Source organism: Seriola lalandi, unplaced genomic scaffold (assembly GCF_002814215.2).
Source record: "Seriola lalandi dorsalis isolate HSWRI2012SDOR001 ecotype SW California unplaced genomic scaffold, Sedor1 jcf7180002054874, whole genome shotgun sequence".
Taxonomy (NCBI): Eukaryota; Metazoa; Chordata; class Actinopteri; order Carangiformes; family Carangidae; genus Seriola; species Seriola lalandi.
The window spans coordinates 653,352-672,280 of record NW_019525427.1 but is presented as its reverse complement, the minus strand read 5'-3'; the positions used below and the strand labels follow the sequence as shown (position 1 = coordinate 672,280).

Here is an 18,929-nt window from a genome sequence, read left to right as displayed (position 1 = left end):
TGATATTTTAATGTTTTACACAACTATTGACAGAGAGCAAAGTCAGTGCCGTTGTGTTGTCTGTGGAGGATTTGGGGATTCTGTGATTTCTAGCTTTAAGACAGATAATACAGACTTAACTATACTTAGGCACGGCAATAACACATGTGACATTTAAACCTTTTATTTAGTTAACATTACTTTCAAATGAATGAACTTTATGTTTATGAATGTTGATTATTATTTCCTAGTATCTTGAACTTTCTTTATGGATTTTGTGTCACTTGCAGCTGGACTTGATGTTTGCTGGTTCACTCTTTCCTTTCCTGTGTGTCCATGAGATAAAGCGGGAAAACTACTCACAACACCGGATTCCTTGGCGAAGTCTCGGCGAGTCATAGGAACAACAGCATTAGAAAAGTAAACTGTGGAACCGTCGCTGTGGGGAACATGGATATAAACCTGTTATCAGACATATTAGGTTGAAATAATAAAAGCATGGTGGGGAACAAACCAACACCTGTAACAGACGCTGGAGCAGGAAGGGGACACTGCTGTCTTGCTGTGATTGGGCAGTTTTGGCGCCATTTGGGATGGAAAATACAGACGTCAAACAACATGATGGCGTCAGGGAACCACTCTTGGCTCGGTGTGCAGTCCACTGTCGGATCTCCTCCTCTTCATCACGCCGGTCTCTTCGTCCTCCTACAGCTTGTTTGCAGAAGAAATCAACTACCCGGTAGCGGAGGTAAGTCCGACAGCGTCGGAGCTTTAGAGTTTCCTCTATCAGAGATGTTTGATTGTGAAGATGGTTGACTTGTACAGGAAAAGCATAGTTTAAAACAATGAATTGAATGGAACTGAAACATTGATTGTGTGGGAAAAGCGTTATTCAGCACAAAGTTGAGACGCTGAATAAATTTAACTGAATGTTTGTTGTTGCTGGTTGTGTACGTTCAGGAAGGTCGTTTTTTTCTGAACGTACACCGACCCAGGATCTGCCGATGAAGGCAACAGATTCACCTGCCTTCTGATTGGACTCTGCTTTGAGATTGGACTGGATACTACTACTAAATTAACTACTACTATTAACTGCCACTAAACAGTGTCAGATAGAATTAGGAATAGGGTGAAATAAAGCTTAAACAGCTGAAAGAAAATGCAGTCTGGCACAAATGACACAAAGATCCAGTGGTATGCAGTGAATTAAATAGAAACATACAAGCATTCTGATCCATTAAGACCCTGAATGATTTGAAGAAAAAGGAATTTCACATCTTAACAAAAACTGTGCAAGGGTTTTGTTTGAATTTGACATACTACATCAGGCATGTCCAAAGTCTGGCCCGGGGGCCAATTGCGGCCCGTGTTCAAATTTTCACCGGCCCGCAGCCTCTGTCATAAAATCATTAATATGCGTCCGGACAGCAGTGTTGACCACAGTATAAAATAAACGCGTACAAAAAAAAGCTATTTTACATTTCACCAGAAGATGGCAGTAGACCTGTGGCCGCACTCTCGCCGCCGTGACCCTAGTGTGATCCTTTCAGCCCATTTCTGACATGGCGACTAACTAAAAAAAGAAAAGTTGACAGCGAGGGCCGCCGCTTCCAGGACAAGTGGAAATTGGAGTATTTTTTAGCTGAATTACGAAGCAGTCGGCACCAACAGCTCCCTCTTGTCAACTTCTACCGCCAGCTGGATGAAGGCAGGTTCCAAGAGATTCGAACATTTGCTAAGAAAATGCTGAGCTTGTTTGGCTCGACATACTTTTGCGAGAAGACAATCTCGGTTATGAACATTAACAAGAGCCGCGTGAGGACGAGACTAAGTGACTCTCACCTGCGTGACGTCTTGCGCATCAAAACCACTGTTTTGAGCCAGACCTGGACTAGGCCTACATATTGCAGTCCAGATCTCAGTATCACCCTTCACATTAGTGCAGGCAAGATATGTGTTTAGTCCTCTGAGGTGAATAAATTCTAAAATCTCAGTGAACTGATTTTTTTGTGATGATCAAAACCACAGTTTTGAATATGCACAGACCACTGTTTTGAATTTAGAAGTTTACAGTGAGCATTTAATAGTGAATAATATGTAATGTTTCAAATGAACCTAGATATGTTTCATCTTCCCAAAAGTTTGATTTTTCAGATAGACTTATTCTTCATTTTATGTGGTCTTCAAATATGAAAGGGAGAGTGATTTTGGCAAAAACTTGAAAATGAAAAAAAAATGAAGTATGCCATTTGCAATAAAAATTTCATAAAATAGTTCATTTGTATTTAATGTTAATGGTTCAAAGATTGTCAGGCTGAATGGTCGGCCCCCACACATTTTCACCTTACCAAATCTGGCCCTCTTTGCAAAAAGTTTGGACACCCCTGTACTACATGTTCACATGTAAAGACAATGACAGAGATCAACCACAAGGTGGAGGCAGAGATAGAACCAGATAGATCTATTACAGAATTTGGAAAAAAATGCTTTTTTTCCCATGACACTATTAGCTGGCCTTTAACTTTCTCACATTTTGGGTTATTTCTGGGGCAATTGTGATCTCGCCGAGTCATAGGAACAACAGCATTAGAAAAGTAAACTGTGGAACCGTCAATGTGGGGAACATGGATATAAACCTGTTATCAGACATATTAGGTTGAAATAATACAAACATGGTGGGGAACAAACCAACACCTGTAACAGACGCTGGAGCAGGAAGGGGACACTGCTCTTTTGCTGTGATTGGGCAGTTTTGACGCCATTTGGGATGTAAAATACAGACGTCAAACAACATGATGGCGTCAGTGAACCACTCTTGGCTCGGTGTGCAGTCCACTGTCGGATCTCCTCCTCTTCATCGCGCCGGTCTGTACCTCATTCATACGCATGTGATTTTACAATGTGTTTGAATCTGTCCTGACTTCTCAGACCCTTTTTTGAAGTGACCTTGAAATTGTCAGTTTCTCTTGTTCCTTCTATCTCTGTTTGCTTTCTTCTGTCAGACCACATATGTTTTGGTTGGATTGTACACCCCCAGCTTTAAGGCAGCACCAGCTCTGCCAGGGTGACAGACTGCCACTGACGGTCACGGCTCCTTTCAGAGGAATGTCGGGGATCCAGTTCAGGATGACTCATTTCTTTAGTCTTAGAATAAAATGACCTTTTCCACAATTAAACAAGCCAAAGGAGTGATCATCTCACATGTTTTCATTAGTTTTGAGATATTTCTTGACAATATAGTCAATGGTGGCTGATTTAAAAACATATATAAAAATCATTGCAGTTGCAGTATGTTTTATTGAATCTTTAAGTAAATGATACTCAAATTTTTCTCCAATCCAACTGATAAAACCAAGTTCTCATTATCCAGGATGTGTGCTCAGTGTGAGCAGCTGAGATATTCTAAAAACTTGAATTAACCAGAGTAGTTTTGCTGAGAGGAATGTCCTCACTCCTGGAAGCTGCCGGTACAATCACCAGTGTGATCTAATGTACAGTTACTCTTTTCCTGATGGGTGGTGACCGTGCAGCTCCTCCCTCGCCACAGCTGCACAAACAGCCTGTGAAACTTGTAATAAAATAGTTCTTTCTTTGCATACTTTTTATGTTTCAGGATTTAAGTGTATATTTGAATTGCCTCATGGACTAAAATCTGTTGCAAAGAATTTTACACTGAGTGTTTAGAATTAAAGATACTGAAAGGTAGACGCTAAAACTAGTACTGGATTAGCCATGGGAGCTGAGGGTGTGTCGCCTCCTAATGGAATTTAACACAAGTAGTATTGTGCAGAGAGGGCTGTCCAAAGCTCCCATAGACTCCCATGTTAAACTGAGCTCTGAAGCTCTTGCCCTGAGGGGAGTTTAAACTGCGATAAAACCTCAACTATAAACTGTAGGTACACATAAAAGATATCAATCTCTTTATTGAAGCCTTGGGACGGCTGAGAGTTAGTTTGAACCCATCATTGTGAGGTCACTTTGTCCAGTCCTCACAGTTTCAAAGAGCTTTTTGAGGGACACCTGCAGTGACTGAGGTCAGACTTACGATAATTCTCTACAACATGAATGGAACTCAAACTAACGGCCTTTGTACAGATTGAAATGTGTGTGATGGATATGCACCAAGCAGCAGGCATATTCAAAATTTCTTCAGGAATTTTCTAGTTGTTATTATTCTTATTATTATTGAAAAAATACAGTTTTAATACATATATATTATATATACATATTGATACTTGTAGTTAAAAAAGTGAATGCATACATACAAAATCTATAAAAGTAATTCAGACAAATAAACTCTCTGTGTACAGAAATACATGCATTCATTCGTCTTTGGATTTTCAACATGACGTTTCCTAAGACCTTGTTTTCTACACAGTTTACAGTTCAGTTTCCCATCACCAACCGTGAACTGGGAGAAAATCACATCTAAATATTCCAATCCCTTCTTTATATTTTCCAGTCCTCTGCAGTCAAAGATGAAGAAGAGATGAACAGATTTTCCCTGAGCAGGTCACTGGATAATTCAACACAGAGCACCTCTTCTCCAGCACCCAGAGAGGGTGCTACAGTTTTGATTACACATTGGAAGAAATAGTATGACCAGCACAGTGCACTACTACACGATGTACTTGTAATAATGACATACGCAGTGTGGTTCACAAAATGCTGGTCATTACACAATTAGATTAACTTTCATGGAAAAAGAAAAGATTTCGTAGGGTGTGATATTAGGCCAGGATAACAAATCAGCATTCCAGTCATGTTACCTTAACTCAAAAGACCTTGAACCCCTATAAGTGAAAGTTTCTTGGCACAAACAGTTGGTTGCTCAATTACAGGCTGGGTCTGTGCTTGGCAGGAGTCTGGACTCACTCAGGACTGTTGTGGAGAGATGCATGCAATGTCAGATGGAGGCCATCATGGACAATACCTACCATCCTCTCCACAACATTGTGGCAGGACAGAGAAGCAGCTACAGCTGCAGCAAATGTCTCATCTCACTGAGCTGCAGAACAGAGAGGTTCAGGAGAACTTTTTCTCTGGTGCTATCAAGAGGTCAAAATACCTGCAAAACTTTCCCATCAGCCTCAGCTGTACTTTGTTTAGTGCCAGTAAGCAAATGTTAGCATGCTAACACACTAAACAAAGACAAACATCACACATGCTAACACCATATTATCACTGAAGGCATGTTAGCTCAAAGTGCCGCTCTGCCTAAGCACAGCCTCACAGGGCTGCTGACATTGTTGTAGGCTCAAAACTAATGATGCCTGAGAACAAGAATTATAAACTTTTAGTTTGGAGTAACTGCTGAGGAAGACACTAACACAGCTCATGAAAAAATTCTTTCAATTTTTACTGAGTTTCTGGAGGTTGTATTGCCTTTTCACAGAGTTTTGCACAATGTAAACCTCCATCCATCCTTTATCCATACTGCTTGTCCTTATAGGGTCACGGGAGGGCTGGAGCCAATCCCAGCTAACATTGGGCAAGGGTGGGGTACACCCTGGACAGGTTGCCAGTCTATCACAGGCCTGACATATAAATACAAACCACCATTCACACTCACATTCACACCTACAGGCGATTTAGAGTCACCAGTTAACCTAACCGGCATGTCTTTGGACTGTGGGAGGAAGCCGGAGGACCCAGAGAGAATCCCCACAGACCCAGAGGAGAACATGCAAATTCCACATAGAAAGCCTGCGGCCAGGTTCGACCCGAGAACCTTCTTGCTGTGACGCGACAGTGCACTGCGCCGCCCACAATGAAAACTTCTATAACTTAAAACTATTGCTACCTCCTTTGTCCTTCAAAACTACAGCCACTGGTCAATGCCTGTATCCTTGTGTCCTATCCTTTGCATACCATTCTATGTGCAAGTCCAGTTCCGGTCTCCTTTCTTCTTTAGTCTTCATCAACATGTCCGACGCTCTCAGTCTACATTGTGCAGGTCCACTCCTGGTTTGCAGCTGTGTCTTGAATCAGTTTTAAAGCAACACAGCACAGCAGTGCAAATACGCTAATTTCCATCCGTTAAATGAACCTCAGTGTCCTCTAGTATTGGTTGTCCCATGTTCTTTACAGATTTTTTCATGGAGGTCCGTAGCAAGGGACTCCAGTTTTCCCTGGAGTAGCTTTCTGTACAGTTTCAGCACTTTGTTCAGTTCGCTGGTTTGGTTGGAACAGTGCGGTCCTGCAGAAGACAATGGTGCCACTGTCTCAATCTGTGGTAGAAAAAAAATTGAATCAATTCAATTTAGACTAAACAACAGAGTTTAACAGACGTAGCATTTCTCTGAACCAGTACAGACATGTACTTTGTGTTACAGACTCAAAGGTGTGGGGTCTTGTCAGGTCAAATTTTCACAATGCACAACTTGTGTGTTTTTGGTTTTCATTCATGTGCATGTGTATCACCTGTATCTGAAGCCTCTTGACGATAGCCAGAATATTTTTGATGTGACGCTCCAGTTGCCCCAACACTGAGAGCTGACTTGTCAATGTAGTGTTCATCTTCACTCCTTGCACTCCCTCTTGAAACACCTGGAGGGCCCCCACCACCTCTTCACGCTTTTGCTGTAGCTGACCAAACACAGACAATGTCACAATTATGCTGGTTTAATAGCAACATCAATGTATTTTACTATGTATTTGATGTGACAGTTCAAGACTTAATCAGTTATTATTCCATCAACAAAACTGCGAGCTTATGCTAGAGACCTGTGAGGCTGTAGGGGAGAATGCTAACATGTTCACAATGATAATTCTAGCATGTTGATGTTTAGCAGGTATTATAATTACCATATCAGTTAAGCATGCAAAACTAATGGTATTCCAATCAACCTCAGCTGCTCTTTGTGTTCAGTGCCATGCTAACATTAGCCATAATTAGTTGCCATAACTGCGCCACACACGCAGTCGTATTATACCACACATTCTCTGTACAATGTGCTGCAAATGCTACTGGCAAGCAAGGCTTTTTGTTACTCTGTTTTTTGTTTGTACTTGTATTGAAGTTTTTACCAAAGGCAACAGTCACAACAATACAGTTGTTAGACAAGTGGAGCAGCAAATTTTGGCACATTGAGTTGGCAGACGCTTACGAGGGAGGTGTTTCCCTTCAGCCACTATAGTATACAGGCAAAAAAAAACCTTCATACATGCTTTAGTTTTTGCAGTCAGCTGCCAACTTTATCAATGACAGATACACAGAAGATTTTGGTATGTATGTCGATGTATTTTTAGGAATTACTTACAGTTTTATTGGCCCATTCTTCCCGGTTTAACCCGACACATGGCAGCTGTACAGGAAATGGCAGTGTGTCAGCCTGAGCACATAAACATAGTTTTGTCACTAAAATGCACGCACAGAAATGAATCACTTTTAACTCAACAAAAGAAAATCAAGACCTACTGCAACAGATACAACATTACTCTTATGCTTCTCAGAACGGTGAACAGCTTGTTTGCATATTGACACATCAGTCGTCCACATTGTGCCTTTTTAATTCTCCTTTTTAAAATGACAATTAATGCATGATTTGTTTCCTCACCACGTCTTTCACCTCAATCTCAATCCTTTTCTCCATTGTTTTCCTGTGTTGATCTTTGCACCAAAAGTCTTTGGGGTTGCCCCGCACCTCCAGTAGATGGGAAGAAATCCCTCCTATCAGCAGCACCATCAGGAGTCTTGGAGGAGCACACAGCGGAGATGACTGACAAGCTGCCATCTAATTCCTTTATGTAGCAGCAGAGAAGAATTTCACCTTCCTGCATTTATTTCTTCATATCACCACCTCCTTTTTAAAGTCATTGGTCCAACTGCTGTTGCTTGGTATTAATGGCACGTAGAGTACTTTCCCTGTTCTTGTTTTGCCAAAATCCCACCCATGAGTTCTGCCCTGACAAGTTCTACAAACCACTTCCTAATCAATTTAAATCTTACAGTCACATATTCCTTTATTTGCACCTGGTGTTATCTCTGAAAGTTGGAACTGAATGAATGAAGTGTTACAGGTAAAAAAAAAAAAAACTTTACTGAAGTATATGATATGTAACTCTCACTAGTCATAGCGATGAGTATGGAATCACCACCTAATGCAATGATGCATTAAATCAAAGTGGTAGTCCTAACATTAGCATCATATACATCATGCAGCATTGTGTTTGAAATAAAAGTGGCATGTTTACACCACTATAAGTCTGTGTAAACTCCAGTGACACCAGACCTCCCTCTCTGTAAATAAGAGTTGTAATACAGGCCATGAGTCCAGATGGACAACTTACTGCTATAAGCCATAACCCGTTCCTTGGTGCATGATGTCCCTCAGTTGTGTATTTCTTCCATTCATCTTCATAGAAATTCATGAATCAGAGCGATCATTCATCGGCCTCATCTTCACATAGTTACATAATATACCAAGGCCTAATTAACTGAGTGAGTCAAAAGTGACACATGGTTGCGCAAAACCAAGACTTGCGCTGGAGGCTTTTAGAATGAGTGGGCTTTATCTCTGATCTAGGCCCAAAGTTAATGTTTGACTCTCAATACAAATAAGACAAGTGAGGCTCCACATAGACCCAGACAGCACTAACCCAGTTATAACATGACGATATAAACATGGAAGAGGACTCATAAGAGGAGTCATAATGTTTTGATTAATAACTTATTGTTTACCTGTTGGTTCATATCACCTTAGGCAAGAAATGGGTTGGGTTGAAAATCATGGATATAAAAATGTTACAACTTCCACTGCTGCTATAACAATAACAACAGAGCAACAAACTGATGGCCCTGATTTATCTGCAATGTTCATTCCTGACCACAGGTTAAAAAAAAAGAATAACTAGTTTTACATTTAGACAATGCATATTTTAATTACCTGCTCAACTGAAAAATTATTAGTTAATCCAAATTAATTCACATATCCCAAAATTACAAATTAGTGCCAAAGGGATTTACAGTCTGGAGCTCACAACATATGGCAACCAGTTAGAGGGAGATTGATAGATTTTTGCACACTATGATACAACTGGGCAAACCGGAAACACAACATATTAGCAGAGTTTGCCCAGTTAAAGCTAAAAAAAATTTAAAAAAAATAGTAATAATAATTAAAACCACATCAAATCTGATCTCAGAACAGCTTTCTGTCGTATAAAGGACCTGATTCAATGTAATTTACTGCCCACCTGTGGTGGTGGCAGCAAGTCTCTGAAAGCTAGCTTAGCTACCAGCTGTTGTATCTTTTTTTTTTTTTCCACAAAACTTTATTGAGCGACTTTGAGTAGAATATACAGACAGGTGCTCAGTATCTCAATCTGTGCTGATACAGTATCGAGTAGGTAATAAACAATACATTATATAAAAATAATGTGAGGATATACAGTACAAGTATATTGCAAAATTCTGAATCATACACAAAATCAATGAATAAAACAAGCAACAAACATAAATGACAAGGGGAAAAGGGGTTATTTCTCTTTGAATAGTTCTTCATATATTTTGACAGTTTTGTTACATTTAGCTGTGTTTAAAAGCTGTAGTGTTTTAATGTACTCTAAAAATTCAATTGAAAATCTGAAAAAATTGGGGGAAGTTTTTGTAAATCTGCATTTGTGGATATGAAACTTGCCAAACAGAATCAACAAGTTAACTATAAATTCAATTTCCTTGTTTTCGTGATCAAAACAAGTGATGACACTTTTACAGTGAATTTTGACATTATATTTCGTTTTACCCAATATATATCTCTCAGTCTGAGTCCAAAAGGTTAGCGAACTTGAGCAGTGATAAAAGAGATGAATTAAAGATTCAGAATCGTTTTCACAGAGCGTACATTTATTTTCAATATCTAAAAATTTGGATAAATATAAATTAGTTACATATATATTGTGTAAGATTTTAATGTGCACTTGTTTAACTTTATTGTTAATACAGAATTTGTATGGCAAAAGCCATGCTCTTTGCCAGTTAATATCTGTAAAGATGTTATTCCAAAAAGCTTTCCCTCTAGGGCTAATTTTTCTTTTTTCATAAAATGTGTTACGGATGTGTTTATTATTGCAATTGCTATCCATTATGTCTATACCATTTACAAATAAAAGGGATTTTATCCTTAGAACTTCTTGAAATTGCAGGTGACTCTTCATCAGGCGGGATAAGCCGCAAGGAATAGCCTTTATCACAGAGTTAAATTCTTTGCTCGTTACAGGAAAGGACTTAATAAGAAGAAATCATTCATAACTAAGTAGTACACCATTGGTGTCAAAGAGATCAGTGACATATATAATACCTTTGTCTAACCATTTTTGCTTGAAAATGGATTTTTTACCAACAGTTATATCATCATTATTCCATATGATGGCTTTGTGTGGGGAAAAGTTATGCATGTAACATAATTTCCATGCTAGGAGGGCCTGTTGAAAAAATTTAGATAATTTTGTAGGTAATTTGGTACATTTATAATTATAGGTGAGTAGAAAGTGAAGACCGCCCAATTTTTTAAAAATGTTTTTTGGAATAAAGTACCAAATAGATTCTGACGCTTTAAGGCATTCCTTGATCCATTTCATTTTAAATGTATTATTTAGATCAATAAAGTTTAATAATTCAAAGCCCCCCTCTTTTCTTGGCCCAGAAAGTATATCTCTTTTTAATTTGTGGTGTCGATTTTTCCAAGCAAAATTAGTAAGTACATTGTTAATTTCTTTAGCTGTCGAGTCATGGACATACAATGATAGGGCTACAACCCTGTAAAAGTTCTACTAATAGAACGTGTTGCAATAAACTTCAAGTTCATTGTTGCCACTGTATCAGTTTACAGTGCAAGTACAGTGTTTATTTTAAAATCAAGAAATTACATTAAAAAAGAGAGAGAAGGTGACAGCTCTGTGGTGATTATGACACATTTCTTTGGTATCCTGTTGCACAATGCTCTTACTTCATATTCCTCTTTCCAAGGAATTCCATTGAGGAACACAAGTGATAACACCATGACACCAGAGGGGAAGCGCAGTGCGGAGGAAGGAGTCTATGCATGTCCCGCTTCCCACGAACATCTTTGATAGCTGATCCTAAATTACATACGTCATTGAAAGTCATAAATTTTTTTTTACAACACCCCCTCTGGAAATGGTACTTTTTTTTCCTTTTTTTTTTTTACCATTCATAGTCTTTTATAGGCATCACTACATTGACTTCATGCTTAGAGAGCGTAATGCATTCCTGGAGGTGGACTCCTCATTGTTAATCATCCATGAGAGAGGCACAGCTGAACCCGAGAGCCGAGCATCCAGACCTGGAGGAGAAAATGTGTGTTTATAAGCGTGTGTGTGTGTGTGTGTGTGTGTGTGTTATTTTATCTTTGCATCTGTGTCACAGAGGTTTTGTATCTAAGCCGTGTGGGTCGTGCTCATGACATTAATGAGATCTTTGTTAACATTTAGACGTGCACTTGTGCGTGTGCACATGGGGTCTTTGCAGCACATTATCTTGCAGTTGTGCGTTTCTAAGGGAAGAGCCATTACCATGGTAACCCCAAGCAATGAGTACCTTGTGAAAGGCTGGGCTCCCCTCTCTCTCTACCACTCTCTCTCTCTTTTATCTCCGCTCAGGCCATTCCTCCTACTCCACACACAATAGTCAGCTAGGAGACAGAGAGGACATTTCTTTATATCCTGCAGTCTGCCAATGCGTTTCAGGTCTGTTCGAGAAGACTGAGCTTTGTCATTTTTTTGCCACTGTGGGATATCTCTAGCCACTAGAACGTCTTTGTGATTTTCTAGCAAAAGATTATCTTGTCAATAAGATGTTGCCCCGGTGTCTCTTCTCTGGAAAAGTGGATCTTCTTTTTCTGCCGTGACGGAGGCTCGGCTTACTGAAGATTATAACAGAACACACACAGGCTGGTATTATCTGCATGTTGGGAATTGACAGGAATGTGGATTTTTCTTCACATTAATGAGACTTGACTTAATTTCAAAGCAAAGGCGGCGGCTACATGCCCAATAAAGCGTGCTGCTAAAAGTAGAACAAATTAGACGTTCAAAGAAAGTAATGGCAGACACCAAAATTGTTTCTCAGTAATGGCAACAAAGAACTTTTGTCCCCAAATAAGGCGCAGGAAGTTGGATGTGAGAAAGACTGAAAGGGAGGAAGATGAGGAAAAAGACATTGACTGTTCTCAGCCAGTCTCCCGCTGCCCAGCTTGTAACCGAGGATATGATGTCGCCCTGATCCTGCCGTGCTCTCACACCATGTGTGGTCACTGTGTAGCAGCTGGAGAGAAAACGAGCTCAGGTCAGTCTCTGCTCCGTGGCGTCAGCCTATCTGTCTGCTCTGTGCTGTGCCCCTGCTGTCGACATCCTGTAGAGCTGCCGTGCTGGACGTGGTCAGCTGCCACTTCCTGTCTGCCAGAACATCCCACCCTGAGCCATTCACTTGTCAACAGCAGGGAGACCGGCATCAAGACAGGGGCGTCTGAAGGTCACCCACAGGACATGCAAGTGAGATATCCAAACCTGGTAGAGAGGAATTTAAAGATTACACAGATAAGGATTACATTGTATTTTGTACATGCTCATGCACGTACAGCAAAACGCAGGGTGTAAATGAAGCGAGGCAAGTTTATTTATAGTACCATTCATTCAGACACAAGGCAATTTCAAGGACATACATAAGCAATATAACACCTAGATGATGAATTTAAAACATTAAAAACAAACTAAAGAGAGTGAAAGTGTGCACTCATCTTATAAATCTCACCTCGGCCCTGAGGCGAACAGCGCTTATAAAAACAGTTTCCCTGATGAGTGCAAATGCACCACAGGTTTTGACACTCTTCAGGCTGTGCTAAAAAGCCATGAGTGAAATAATTAGAATAAACATAAAAAAGAGTTTGAGAAAGAAATGGGATCGAAGCATGTAATATTTTTTATTTTATATAATTGTTCAGTGAATAAAATTGGAAAATGTATATATGTCGTAACTTCAAGTTGTACAATAAAATTTAAGACGAGTGTAAAAATGTAAAAAATAATTATGACAAAAAAACTATTAGGCAAAATCCAACTACCAGCTCCTTTTTTAAAGTTCATTAGTTAACACATTACATCTCATTTAACTTGATTTTCAAGGTGCTGGTAGGTGGATTTTGCTTCTTGCTAAACTAAGCTAAACTGTCTGTCTGCATATAACTTCACACTTTATGGAAGGATGAGAGTGATGTCAATCTTCTCATCTAACTCCGTTTTCCAAAATGTTATCTATTCCTTTAAGCCGAGGATAATCATCACAAAAATAAATTCTATTTGCATAAAAGCTTATTTTGTTATCTTGCAAAGATCATTTTCATGTATTTGATGCAACTGATACTGTAAGGCACTGCATGTAAGTCTTAGTGCACAAATAAAAATGCATTTTTATTTTAATGAAATACATTTTCATGCTATGTGTAGATTTAAAAACTAACTCTCTTTATGTGTAATTTCATTCTTCTGTCACTATGTTTACAGAGCGACACACGCTGCAGGGATGAAACTGAAGAAAGAGCACAGAGCTGTTTACCTGGTGAGTATCGTTATGTATAAGTAGCTCCAGACATTTGATAGGAATAAACCGTATGATCCTCACTGTCAACCGGGGAAACAGTATCGTGTACACCCTCCTTATTTGACCCAGGCTCCACTGCTGCCAGTTCCCCAATAACACCAGTGGATGGCGTTGTAGACCTACAAGAGGCGGAGATGGAGCAGTCCGTCTTTGGTAAGGACTCATACATGATGCTTTTAATTCCCAAACAATGTTAATGTTAACTTGTATTAAAGAAGAATGATATTGGTTATTAATTTAAAGAAAAATAAGTAAATATTCTCCTCTTAAATTCTCCTCTTAGGACTGTGTTTTGCTATGGATCCTTCCACTGTCCCTCCATCCCTCCATCTTTCCAACGCCTCCCTCACTGTCACCTACCGAGGGCCTCCCACCCCTCCTCCAGACAACAAGTTCAGGAGGTCAAAGATGACCCCTGATTCCAGGGTCGTGTCGGCCCTCCCGCAGGTCTGCGCCGATGTCGTCATCGCACAGGGACAGTATTATTGGGAGGTGGATGTCTGCAACAGCTCCGTGTACAGGATCGGTAAGAACTCTCTTTAGTTTGTGTTGGTTGGTTCGATGCCAGCTTGCTTATTGCTTCCAGAAACCCTCACCATTAGTCAGCAAGACTGTGCTTGTTTAAGCCCACACTCATATGATGACACACTCTTGTGTACACACACACACACACACACACACACACACACATGCACACGTCATCAGACGACTTCATAGTTCACAGTGCCACCAAGTGGTTAAAGCACTGACAGTCCGCTGATCATTGGTTTAATTACTGAACCGATTTAGCTCAAACATCTGCCACTTGTGTTTAACTTTATACACATTAATGTGAAATAACTAGAGAAACGTTTTCATTTCCTATCAATTGTGAAGAATTTCCTCTTTACATCATTGAAAAGGAAACTTAACCCACTGATGAAATAACTTTCATTAATTCAATCCTTAAAAAATACCTGTAGATTGTCTAGAATATTTTAAAATGGAATCATTCTCATACATCATATTTAGAGCTAATGGGAAGAAACAGATTAAAAAGATGTATGTGTTGATATTAGTTGATTGGTAATTGAATTATACCTCGGGTCTTTATAGACACATTACTTCATTGAGTTTTAAATAAAAATAACATCACTTCTACACTGTTGACAACAATAAAACAGATCCAAGACTATACATTATTTATTAGTTTTTTATGTAATTTTGTATTAATTACAGAAAAACTGTATATACTGTATGTTTTATATATTAAACAGCATTGTACTATGTAATACGTAGGCTACTGTTATGAGTCACTGACCCACTCAATCACAGTCACTTACTTAACGTAGATTAGTCAGCTGTAATCATGAAGCACGGTCACTGTGCTGTGGTCTTTGCAGGATGTTTGTGTGCAGTGGTCGAGCTCTTATTGTCTGAGCTGGCATTATCATAGTCACGCTCCAGTTGTGCTTCTGAATTATCTGATCTATCCTGTGGCACAAAATGATCATCTTCATCATCCGCTGCCTCAGACGTGTCTTCATTTTCTGAGTGACTGTCAACACCACTACCGCTACGTCACCATGTCACTGTGACATGAAGTTCCCCATTGTTCTGTCTTTGTTTATTCCTACAATCAAAGCCAGCGAACAGGGGAATGCAACGTTGGCAGCACAAAATGACCTACAATGAAAAAAGGATCTGATACTCTTGCATACCTCGGGGAACATTGCAACAAGACTCAGTCTTGTGGCCGTCTTATCATGGTCCAAAATCCAAGGCCACTTAGTCTGCGGAGTATCTTGATTTGACTCATGTTCCACTGAATGAATCAAACCTTATTGTGAAAACCCAGTGTGCTCATGCTCAGGCAGGAAAACTCGACTGAGGATTTATTTCCACACACCAGCGTCACAACAGGTCTCAGCCCGGTCTCAGCCCGGTCCATTACCGACTTGATGTTCTACGTATTTGTTGCGCCAAATCTGTTACATTTCACACGGTCAGAAAACGTATATCGATCCAAACTCCGCTGACTTCTCAGCGTTTTATTAGCGCTGCCTTTTCCAAAGCGCCAAACTGTTTTACAGCATAATCGCCTGTCGTAAACTACGACCATAAAACTGTTCACTTTACAACAGATAATAGAAAAAGAAACGTAACCTTAGCATAATGCACTATTCAGCATATGCATTGACTATTGTACAAACTTAGAGAAATTTAGAATGTAAAGAACATGTCCGAACTTATTTAACATATTTAATGAAAAGATAGGATATGTACTGAAGTAGCTCTTACACTAAGAGTTGATAGACACGCTAGCAGCTCTGTGAGGCTGTGGTCAGGCACAGAGATTATAGCTAAATGCTAACACGCTGATGTGTAGCAGGTATAATGTTTACCATCTTAGTTATTTGCTAACATTTGAGGTTTAGCACTAAGAGCAGCTGTGGCTGATGGGGATACAATTGAGTTCAGTTTTATTTGTATTGCGCCAAATCATAGCAAACATTAATGTTATTACTTGGTTTTGTCAGATAGGCATCTGCTGTATAATCCATTACTGTGAACTCAAATGTTAGTGAAGAATTGTGAAGATCCAGGGTGTGATTAAAACTAGTATTTGGTCATATAGTATTGGACAGTGTTACTGTAAGTTTAGACCTGATAATCCTGCTGAATGAAGAGTGGGGGATCTGTAATTACAGTTCACCCTGATGGCGGCATGTATGTCAGAACCAAATGTCACGGTGATCCATCCTAATAGTTGAACAGACATTTCACTCAAAGTCACAAGCGTAAACTCAGCGGTGGAGCAGGAAGAAGAAGCCGGAGGAAGACTAAAGCCGGCAGGATTCATCAGCTGAGGATGAATGTCAGTGTTAAATGTACTAGAGATCCATCCAGTAGATTCTGAAACATTTCAGTCCGGGCCGAAAATGGATCAACCGACTGACCAAATGTGCCGATTTCTGAGATGCGTCTGAAAAGCTTCACTTTTGTGTCTCTCTCAGGTGTGATCTCATTGGACGGTGCTGGTGGCTGGTGGCTGGAAAGGCAGGGCTTGTCTTTTTGTGCAGTGTACGATGGGAGCCGGGAGCCGCTCCGCACCGTCCCGCCCCAGATCAAAAGCCTCGGGGTCTTCCTCAACATCGGAGGGGGCACCCTGAGCTTCCACAACCCTCTGACCCAGGAGCACCTGGCCACACTGCCTACCCGCTTCAGCTCTGCTGGACTGCTCCCCGCTCTGGGTCTGGGCCAGGGCCGGCTGAGGCTTCGCTGCCGCCTGCCTCCTCCTCCTCACGTCTTCCTCAGTAAGGATTCAGTCTACAGGGGACCTTGTGGGGCCGGCGGAGCCCCGTGGCGCAGGGAGATTCCCTTCCAGTCCGTGAGGAAAGTGATACAGAAGTTCGAGGAGCTGGCGGTGTCGGACTCAGACTCGGGCCTGGTGTCCAGTTTTGGATCGTCCTGCTCCACCTTGGCTTCCCTTCCAGATCTGGGGATTCCTGGGATGTTTCCCTCGGGGCACGCGGGACAGGAAACTGGCGCTGAATGAAAAGAGCTTCTGAAACTTGCTCTTCAATGGGAGCATTAAAAAACACGCCCACATGTCCTGTGGGTGGTTTGATCTCTGGTTGTCATTTGAAAGGCTAATTTTTCATCTTGAAGGACTTCAGGTTGACTGTTTCCACTCTCTGCGTGACCCCGGACCTGCAATTCACTCTCTCCCCAGGACGCTGGCCTTTCTCTCAACCAAACAACCCCCCGCTGGTTTGGGCTTGGGCCAGAAAGAGTCCTCTATAATGTGAAGTGTGAGGAAACGGTGGGCTTTTAGCAGCGGGACTCCTTGGTTTGTCTCAGTGTGACGGTTGTCAGACAGTAGGGGTCCTACAGTAGCAGCGTGCACGTTCTGTGTGTGTGTATGTGGGCACAAGCGCTACCTTTGAGTGTGTGCATTTGCTCGGTCACTCATACATACATCGGTGTGTGTGTGTGTGTGTGTGTGTAAGCAAGAGGGAACAATGTACGAGCGGCAGGGGGTGAGATGACGAGGTGCGAGTACAGTGACACCAGCGGTGTTGACACAGAGCAGCGAGGACAGGTGGTGACACGCATTTATCCCGCGGCCGGCCTTCGATAGGACAGTAAGGGCTGCCCTCCTCTGACCCTTTGAAAACCACAGGACTCCCGGAGACTTCAAAAGAACAACAGAGAGCGGGAGAACAGAGAGGGAGAAAGAGAAAACAGCACGCATGAATTAAAGACAGCAGGTGATGAACTGGTAAAAAAAAAAAAAGAAAGAAATGAGCTGATTCCCAACAGCTTTCACCCCAAGGAGCCCTGAATAGATCAACTGGCTCGGACACGGACGCGGTGACGTCACAGCGCAGTGATAAAGACGTATTAGTCGTCTTGGCACATTAGATATAATGAAAGGCTTTATTTTCAGTCAAACACATGTCATTCCATTGGTCAGATGTTGAATTAAAATTGTGATTTAATATCTTGGTTTGCTAAACTTTTTCTTGGCGACTTGCGCCTCTCTTCCTCGTTGGGCTTTCAGCTCCACTCTCTCCCTGGTTTTCAATGTTGGGCACAGATTCAATTTGTGCAATTTTTTTGGCAAAGAAAACAGTGAGAGTATAAACTTTTCCTCATTTTCTCCTCAATCCTCGGGGCTCCAAGCCCCATTTGTAGAACCACTGGTGCCGGGGACTATTTATACTTGGCGTTGCCGATGTTCATATTCATTCTGCCTGTGACCACTTGACTTATGATTAAGTAATGCAGAGCCCATTGAAGAAATCCCTCCTGTCCCATCTTCTCATTTCCTGTCTGTTTTTCACTGCCTGTGTTTGCTTTTGCGGAAGGTGCAATCTCTAAGTATTTAGTCAGACCACCCAAACTCTCAACTCTCACTGCAATTAAAACGTGCATCAGTCAGACGTAGTAGCAGCTGTAGCCCACGGACGCGCTCGCGGCGGACTTGGGGGGCTAATTTTACGTTTCGTGCACGCCTGAAATCAGTTAAACAGACCCGGTGATAAGCGATGAGTCAAAGAGAAAGCTTGTTAGACTGTCGCCTCTCACACCACTCATCACGGGTGACTGTGTGTTGATGTTTAACGGTCGGGGTATTTACCGCGCGAGCAGAAAAAAATGCGGGTGCCGTGACCGCCTTTGGCGCGCTGCTCTGTCTCTCTCTCTCTCTCTCTCTCTCTCTCTCTCTCTCTGTCTGCAGATACATCAGCTTTTTCTTTTTACGTACAAAGTGTGTGGAAGCAATTAGACTCTTGTAAACAGAAATGATGCAGATTTCAAAGGGCGCAGTGGAGGGGGGGGGGGGGGG

At 41.2% G+C, this 18,929-nt stretch overlaps 2 protein-coding genes across 7 annotated transcripts; one reads left to right on the top strand and one right to left on the bottom strand.

Moving 5' to 3' along the window:
• Positions 1-3,878: 3,878 nt before the first annotated feature.
• LOC147817864 (thrombopoietin-like) lies at positions 3,879-8,486 on the bottom strand. 6 transcript variants are annotated; one of them, XM_087179864.1, is made up of 5 exons: positions 8,272-8,486; positions 7,539-7,722; positions 7,242-7,313; positions 6,403-6,567; positions 3,879-6,209 (listed from the first exon to the last, which is right to left on the bottom strand). In XM_087179864.1, the coding sequence occupies exons 2-5, from the start codon at positions 7,713-7,715 to the stop codon at positions 6,030-6,032; spliced, it is 594 nt and encodes a 197-aa protein (XP_087035990.1). In that variant the 5' UTR covers positions 7,716-7,722; positions 8,272-8,486; the 3' UTR covers positions 3,879-6,029. The 6 variants fall into 6 exon arrangements, with proteins under 6 accessions (XP_087035990.1, XP_087035991.1, XP_087035993.1 ...); XM_087179865.1 differs by having other exon boundaries at positions 6,403-6,561; XM_087179867.1 differs by having other exon boundaries at positions 7,242-7,286.
• Positions 8,487-11,319: 2,833 nt separating this feature from the next.
• Positions 11,320-18,904, top strand: LOC111671282 (uncharacterized). The gene is made up of 5 exons (XM_023428375.2): positions 11,320-12,492; positions 13,501-13,555; positions 13,667-13,750; positions 13,881-14,123; positions 16,594-18,904. Exons 1-5 carry the CDS (start codon positions 12,073-12,075, stop codon positions 17,133-17,135), a joined length of 1,344 nt encoding a protein of 447 aa, XP_023284143.1. The 5' UTR covers positions 11,320-12,072; the 3' UTR covers positions 17,136-18,904.
• The last annotated feature ends 25 nt before the right edge of the window (positions 18,905-18,929 follow it).

Coding starts and splice junctions, on each gene's coding strand:
- LOC147817864 (XM_087179864.1), bottom strand. CDS start 7,715: ATGGCAGCTTGTCAGTCATCTCCGCTGTGTGCTCCTCCAAGACTCCTG. Junction 6,568..7,241: donor AAGAATGGGCCAATAAAACT/GTAAGTAATTCC, acceptor GTGTTTGGTCAG/CTACAGCAAAAGCGTGAAGA. Junction 6,210..6,402: donor TCAAGAGGCTTCAGATACAG/GTGATACACATG, acceptor TTTCTACCACAG/ATTGAGACAGTGGCACCATT.
- LOC111671282 (XM_023428375.2), top strand. CDS start 12,073: ATGGCAACAAAGAACTTTTGTCCCCAAATAAGGCGCAGGAAGTTGGAT. Junction 13,556..13,666: donor AGCACAGAGCTGTTTACCTG/GTGAGTATCGTT, acceptor TATTTGACCCAG/GCTCCACTGCTGCCAGTTCC. Junction 13,751..13,880: donor GATGGAGCAGTCCGTCTTTG/GTAAGGACTCAT, acceptor TTCTCCTCTTAG/GACTGTGTTTTGCTATGGAT.